This window comes from Phaethon lepturus, unplaced genomic scaffold, assembly GCF_000687285.1.
Source record: "Phaethon lepturus isolate BGI_N335 unplaced genomic scaffold, ASM68728v1 scaffold20941, whole genome shotgun sequence".
In the NCBI taxonomy this organism is placed as follows: domain Eukaryota; kingdom Metazoa; phylum Chordata; class Aves; order Phaethontiformes; family Phaethontidae; genus Phaethon; species Phaethon lepturus.
The window spans coordinates 1-8266 of NW_010515825.1; the positions used below are offsets into that span (position 1 = coordinate 1).

Here is an 8266-nt window from a genome sequence, read left to right on the forward strand (position 1 = left end):
TAGAGTATAAGTTAATATATTATATAAAATACACGTATGTGTGTGCCATCTTATGTTCTTCACATAGGTATATGTTGCCTGTATCTTTCTGTTGTTGGGAGATTTTGGGGAAGAAGCAATAGAATTCTTGGCTGGAGCAGGGGAATGTTATGGTTTCGTGTTGTTCATATTTTTGCAACTCGGATAAAAGCTCAGCGTGTTGCAATCTGACTTGAACAGAGTCAGGAAAAGCTCTGTCAAGCATTCTGTGAAAAGCAGATTTTGTAAGCATGAGTGCCACTGATTAGATACTTTTCAACACTTTGTTTTCCTTCAGAAATTAAACCAAAGCTTCCAGAAAAGTATTCTGCTCATGGACCTCAGATTGTCAGTATTCACCGAGTCTATATTCAAACAAGACAAGAGAAGCGCATTAATTTTACCATAGGAAGCCGAGCCTACTTACTTCCAAAAACTTCTGTTGTAATTAAGTGCCCTGTACGAAGGTTCCAGAAATCACTTATCCGGTGGGAGAAAGATGGACAACACTTACAAAACTCTAAAAGACTTGGCATCACTAAGTCGGGCTCACTGAAAATACATAGTCTTGAAGCTACTGATATTGGTGTGTACCGGTGTATTGCAGGCTCTGTGCATGAAACATTTGTGCTCAAACTCATTGGTACTGACAACAGATTGATAGAACCACCAAATCTTCGAAAACATGCCAGTGAGACCAGTAACACAGACCACAATGAGGCCAACAGCTTTGGGGCCAAATGGCATAAAATGAGCAAAATGTGGCAAATGTGGAGTAAGAAAAATGAGCTCTATCTGGGTGACAGGCAAGTAAATGATCAGCCATTTCTGCGAAATCTTGAAACCTTTGGGAGTAATTCAGCAGAAGACTTCAGCTCTCGTGAATTCAAGAATAAACGACTGGAGGCAGCAGTTCTCCAAGGCGCCTACAGCATGGATGCTGTGCAGTTTGAAGAACTGATAAGGAACATGAGTCAGCTCATTGAAACTGGAGAAGTCAATGATGACTTGGCATCCCAGGTCATTTATCAATTAGTTGCTGAATTATCTAGACCTCCACAAGCAACTACTGAAAAATGGAAGGGAACCCAGGATGAGAAACTCGCCTCGAAACTCATAGGCAAATCACCAAATGAATCTGAACAATTCAGCACAAAAACTGGTGATAAGTTATTGTTTGACCAGAAGGTTCCGGTTATTATGAGGCAAAAGGAAATTCCTCGAGTTTCCTTCAACAAAACAGTAACGATACGAATTGGAAATACAGTTTTTTTGACCAAGAATACTCATGCTGTCAACCTGCTGTGTGAAACAGCTGGTATTGGTGAAGTGAAGTATACGTGGACAAAAGATGGTGAGACATTAAAAGCGTCTGAGAGGTAAGTAAATAACTTCTCTTTTATTTCTGAATGACTTATTATGTCACTATCAACTGTAAAAATCCACCCTGCTGTGCAATATTAACACATACTGTTGTAAAAGTGAGATAAGAATGAACACTGTCCCTTCCAACTTTTAAAGTAATTTTTAATTTCTTTCAAGTGTCTGTTGTTTGGCTTTACTAACATCTAAGTGTGTGTCTATTTCCATGACGTTAATGTGGGAAGATTGACTTTTTTTTTACTAGGTGAAATGTTTTGGATGTCCTAACTGTATTTTGTGATCCTCCTTAATCATTCCACCTGCATCAGAAAATGGACAGATTTATACCCAATTTGAAGCCTATTGGATTTGTTCAGATACCAAATACAGTGGGAACACATTAAAAACTTCTGCTATTGTATAGATGAAAAGAAGTCTTAGTTCTTGCTCATTTTAAGGAGGGAAAAATAGCACTGGTGCCCTCATCCTTCAACACAGTAAATCTTTAGGTGTAACTGTAGATACATAACATCGATTTAAAAAGAAAGAAGAAGCTTTTATGGATTGTTTTTCTTTCAATACTTTAGAATTTACAAATATTCTGCTGAGGACAGTGGAATACAAAATAATAAAGGACCTATATTGCCATCATACTTCAGAACTATACCTGAAGAACAAGCACAGCAAGCGTGTGCTACATTCAGATATTTGCTCAAGACTGAGCAAATACTTTTACTTTACTGCTGATAAATTAGAAGCTCACCTGACAATATTAACATTAACTTCCTGTGTGAGCCCCTTGGAATTACAGCTAGCTCTTGAGTAATGAAAAAAACGATTCTGAAATGATAAAGGCGCTTTTGGATATTTCTCAACATACTTAACTGATTAACCGTGCTGCCAAGAAAAATATACTTCTGCAGGGCTATCAATTAAAGCAAAGACACCAAAATGAAACCATTTTTAAAAGTGTAAATGTTTTTGGAACCATGTAGCTCCCACTAGTTATGTTTGTTTTGTGAAACATGCATAATGTCCAAATAATTTGTTGCACGTGATACTTTCATTTTTTGGACATGATGGTGTTTTGTTTATTCATGAGTATCTGTTTGATTCCTAATGTCTAGTTTCATAAATTGCCTTCAGTTTAGCCCAGACTGATATTCTTGCAGTTAAGGGATACACTGGCAAAGTAGGTTTCTTGCCTATTTTTTTCACAGTAAGGTTTCTTATCCACAAATCCATATATATGTGTGTATATGCAAAAGCCAGTGACGTTGATAGCATTACATCTGAAAAAGAATGTGAGGAGGTAAATGGGCTGTTCATCTGTCAAGTTTGTAGAAGGCAGACATACTTGAGCCATGCATGAGGTGGCTTGTTTTGTTGAGACATAAGTATTTTTAATATGGGTTTTTTTTGTATCTCTTACTTTTCTAAGTGTACTGTGTGGGAGAATGCCAGAGCTACAGGTTTGTTGGATGTGATGAGTATATGGTGTAACTTAGGTAACTTACTGCTAAGAAAAAGGTAACAAGGGGGAAAAAGTCCAGGCTGCTATTTTCAGCCTCTTCCCCAGCCTGTGATTCTCTCATATCTTGCCTTGCAGGCAAGGTATTAGACACCTGTGGGGTTTTGGTGGAAGACTTTAGCTTTAATGATCATAACATTTAAAATACAAAGCCAAAAGCCACCACAAACACACACACACACACACACACACACACAAAACCCCCCAACCTACAGTGACTGGAAGTCCAACTGGACTGTGCATTTGTGAATTCCTCAATCCTGCTGAAAACCAAGCTTGCTCTGGAGAGATGGGTTTCTTGCCAAGCCTAATACTTTTAATTGTGGTAGTCTGATTTATTCATGCTGTTGTTCCTGAGGGATTCTGGTTTGTAGTAGCAAACTCGCTCTCCTCTAAATGGCTGCAACTAGGACACAGCTTTGTAGAAGGATATCTGAAGAATCTTCTGTGCATGTACCCCTTGGCACTCCCCTTTGGTCACCGAAGAGGAGGCAGAACTGTTACCGCATGCACTGGTCCAGAACGGTAAACTCCTGAAAAAGAGTTTTGCTGCTGTATCCGTAACTCCCGCAAGAACGTTCAGCTGGGTTTGTCCCAGGGTAGTAACCCTTGTCTTTCCTTGAATATCCTGCAGCGTGATTCTGGACACCATTGGAAAAGTGCAGATTCAGAATCCTACTCAAAAGGAACTTGGTGCATATGGGTGCCTGGTTGTTAATGACTTTGGTTTTGATATGGAAACATCATTGCTATTGCGTGCAGGTAAGACTGTAGTATCCACAGAATTGAGCATGTGTATTTTTTTTTTATATGTAAGCACCCATCCCCACTCCAATGTGAAATAGTTCTTTTGTTGGCAATCCATGAAACTCTGCTTGATTTAATAGGTGGCAATAAGATGGTCTTGTTGCCCTAAAACCACAGCAGGTGTGAACTCCGTCTGCTTGTATCTATCCCAATGTGTTTTCTGGCTGCTGCTTTGCAAACTGAATTCTGTTTCAAACTTGATGAATTTAAATACAGGATCTATATTTAAAAGTTCAATAAAGCTTTTAAAACTGATTATCCCTTTAATTTCAAAGAGATTCCTGCCATCTTGTCCTCTGTGTTAAATGTTACAAATCTGGAAGCCAGCAGTCTCTCGGCGGTTGTTGGAGGTACAATCGTGGCAAGAATTGGAGCAAATATTATGGTTGAATGTCCAGTGAAAGGTAAGGAAAACTGCACTGAAGTTCCTTGTAATGTTGGAATCAGAAGTTTACCTTACATCTTGAAAGAAATTACCAGTGAAGGCAGAAAACCATTGATCATTAGTCATTTTTTATTAGGCATGTCACCCACAGCAGTCCTATTTTTTTTCTGTCTGTCATTTTATTTTACACACACATGCATATGTTCAATCAGAGTTTCCTTTAAAAGTACTTTTCTTTCCATGAAGTGCTCTGAGGCTCCACTACAGAGCTTAAAGCCCACCAGAGTGAATGACTATCTTGCTGCAATAGCAAGCATGGCCAGCTGACTTGCTCATCAGGCAACTTTCCTTATCCCTATTTGAGATGCACGTATGTCTAGACTATTGTTAAAACTGAAAATGAAATCTCCAGCCATAGCTTAATAGAACTTTAAACCTGACAGTGAAGTAAACTTACCTTTTAGAGCCATCGGTCTGCAGCTGCAGTAAGGAAACAAAGAAAAGTGCCGAGCCGTGAGAGCATGTAGGTATTTTGTAGCTCAACATCTGTGGAGTAGCATTAATGTTAATTGGCAGCTACATGCATTAAGCAGTTCGCTGTTAAATTTTATTTTCTAGTCCTTTGCTGGAAAGGTAGATATTTTCTCTTTAATCTCATCATTACTATCGGTTAAGATTTAATTGTAAGATTCAACTCACAGCAGCAATATTCTGTCCGATATTTCATAAGCTAAGGTCAGCCTTTTGTGCCTTGCTGAGGATGACGTGTGGAAGTGCTAATGACAACGGGCGTGGCAACTGAGTGCGGAGGGAGACTTCAGAGAAGTCGGTGTGCCCTTCACATTCGTACTGCTGGGGGAATGCATATCAGAAAGCGTGTTGATACTGAACCAGAGTAGTGATAGAAATATATATATATGCAAATAGTTCTGCATACAATAGTGGCGCCAAGCTGGCATATATTAGGACATGTGGCTCTGCTATTCACTGTTGTACCAAGGCTAATTCTTTGATGAAGTAATATTTTCCAACTGTAGTTTGGCAACTCTATGTATAACTGACCTACATCTCAAATTCAGCAGAGAGTTAATGTCACACTGTTAATATTTTTAGGATGGGTAAGCAGTTAGCAATTTAAATATAAATTAATATTTTCACATGGGACTGTAGACTTCCAAATGCTTTAGAATTGTGTATATTCGTGAGCCAAACTTTAGTTATGCTAAGACACCAGTGTTGACTTAAAAAATGATTTATCTAATCGCTTTATTTCCTGTCATTGCCAGGGAAGTAAGTATTGCTGTTTGTGAATAAAATAGAGCTTACATGTCTTAAAATGTCACTAAGCCTAGAAGCAGAAAAACTTACAAAATTATGTAAGCAGAGTTTTTTCTGATCTCCTTTCCTTAATTGAAAAGTAATAAACCTCTGACTTTGGAAGACTGAACTTAAGAGCACTTTATGCTAATATGTTAGTCTAATAGGCGGGACCCAAAGGTCCATTTGCAGTGTAGTAGGATGAGAGCTTTGTTGTGAGTTCTGATAAAACATCAGTTGAATTATCAGACAAACAAGAGTTTGAATAATGAAAAAATACTAATATTTCTATGCACTCTAAAAGTTCTGTTCCTGCAAACAGGCAATGTGTGTCTGCAAGAGTCCTTTTCTCCTCATCAGAAGTGTCAAGCAGATCCGTCTGATCTATTGGACTCTTGCTAGCCCACAAAATAATTCTCCATAAGAAGAACCATCTAATGAATAAGGTGTCTGTGAGTGTGAAGAATATTGGTGCTATGCCACTAGCAGGATTCTTAAATTACTTTTAAATTTCTTGGCTGCAATGATTTCTGAGATTTTTTTCTATATGCTGGATAACCTATAATACTTTTTAATGGTTGTTGAAACCATAGTTTTCTCTATGAATAGATCTGTATATTGCGTTCTACATTTTGCGTCTATCAGTATAAGGTCTATTCAGGAATTTTCTTTCTGAAACACAAAAATTACGCACAAATGCAAAACGGTGAATTAATGGTTCATTTAGGAGAGAATATTATTCCATAGAGCAGAACTTCATCTGGAAGCAGCCTGCCCAACCATCTGACAAAGACAGTTCTGAAACGTGGAGAGGAGGTGATGTTTGAAGGAAAGATATACTTCCCAACTTCCGCTACTGGCTGGCTACTGGCCATACAATATACCCTTTAATTATTCAAGGCTTGTAGAGAATGACGTATATTCCACTGAAGGGGCTCTGGGTTCATTAGGCCATGCTACACAGGACAGCTCTTGCTTGATGGTGTTAATGGAAAGGGCGTGAAGTTGGGTATTACATACAGTGTTATCCAGCTGACTATAGTCAGGAACTGTAGTTTTTTCTTTTTTTCATTGTTACTGATTTGGTTCTCTTTGTCCTTTTGGGAGTCTTTCTTGCACACTTCAAAAATCACATTGAGATTGAAAAAAACTTTGAAATGCTAAAGAGCAGTGTATCCTAATAAATAGAAGAACGTCAAGGAATGGATTAAGAAAAGCTAGCTAAACTGCTGAAGCTAATAGTATCGATTTCTTTTCTCTTTTTAATTTATAACAAAACTATTTTTCCACTAATTATAATAAACTCACTTTTATAGCTCCCACACGAGCATATGCTAGAAGATATTCATAACATTCTGGATAGATTCATATTCCATTCTTACAGCCAAGAGCTTTTCAATCAACACACATGGTATAAATATCAATACTGATTGCTCCAAATTACTGTTGGATAACATTTATTGTATTTGCAGAAAAGATCGTCTTGTGATTATTACTAAAATAAACTAAAACTGTCAGACTCCATTTATTGTGAAACCTTTAAAGTTCTCAATTGAAGTCAAATAGGGAGGAAAAAAATTTAAAATATGTATAAGTGTGCATTGTCCGCCACCTGCTGGTGAGGGTCTAGAAGGGACATATACTGCGTTGAGGTCGTTTATAGTATAGACATTATATTGCATCTCTGAAATATCTTGGCACAGGGACTTTTAAAAGTAGAAGCTCCATCTTCATCCAAATTACGCATTCCTATGAATATATTTTGTGTCTCTAAGAAATAACATATTGATAAAAAAAACTTGAGAAATACACAAAACTTGTTGAATCGGGGTCATCTTTTTGCACATACGTTTCATAAAGATGGACCAGCTACTTGCTGTCGGTATTGGAACTTGAAACAGGTCCAGATAAATCAAGAATTTGATTTTCCATCTGTTCCTTCATTTACCCACGCTATTCCAAATGTAACCTTGATGCTGTTGTTTGTCTTCTATGCTTAACCTCTCAGAAGACATCTCAGTGAAGAAAACCAGCAGTTTAATACATAGGATTCTGGCTCCTCGTTTCTTTTATTTTTTTTTCCTCTGTTTTTCTAAAAGATATTAGTAAACTATTTAAAAGGTTTAAATGGGGTAAGTACAGATTTATTTTATGAGGAAGGAATGACACTATTTATAATTAATATAATAAAAGGAAAATCTTTTGGTCTTTATGCTTCTTTTTACTATAAATGCATCTATGTTAGAGTTTTTGTTTGGGTCAGGCATAAGTGGGAAGGACTGAAAGATTTACTTCAAAAGCTTAATTGTGCTTTGCTTTGTGTCTTGCAACAGTCTGGGAACCTGAAAACTGAATCCCTTTCAGGTGGTTTAAGTATATCCAAAGGAGGTTGTAGTGATGTGGATGTTGGTCTCGTCTCCCAAGTAACAAGGACAAGAGGAAATGGCCTCAAGTTGTGCCAGGGGAGGTTTAGATTGGATATTAGGACAAATTTCTTCATCAAAAGGGCTGTCAAGCACTGGAACAGGTTGACCACAGAACTGGTAGAGTTGCCATCTCTGGAGGTGTAGATGTGGCGCTTAGGGACATGGTTTAGTGGTGGACTTGGCAGTGCTAGGTTAACGGTTGGACTCGATGATCTTAAAGGTGTTTTCCAACCTAAATGATTCTATAAACTGAGAAGTCTGCCTGGGGACTATACTTACTACTTTCCAAATACTAATGGGCAGTAAGTCTGAGGGTCCTTGCACAATTCAGCAAGTAGTCCAAAGGAACCCTCACCCAAACACAAGTAGGGTGTGTTTTGGGGCCTCGGTACTATCTACGCCTCTTCACAAGCACATTCC

At 38.0% G+C, this 8266-nt stretch overlaps 1 protein-coding gene across 1 annotated transcript in view; it reads left to right on the forward strand.

Annotated features, from left to right (window-relative positions):
• Positions 1 to 316: 316 nt before the first annotated feature.
• LOC104627587 (ADAMTS-like protein 3) overlaps positions 317 to 8266 on the forward strand; it is a gene marked incomplete at its 5' end in the record, with an annotated part of 27756 nt that continues 19806 nt past the window's right edge. Inside the window, 3 exons of the mRNA XM_010295899.1 lie at positions 317 to 1397; positions 3546 to 3673; positions 3994 to 4122. Of these exons, the coding sequence (XP_010294201.1) occupies positions 317 to 1397; positions 3546 to 3673; positions 3994 to 4122 (1338 nt within the window). The remainder of the gene's footprint in view (positions 1398 to 3545; positions 3674 to 3993; positions 4123 to 8266) is intronic.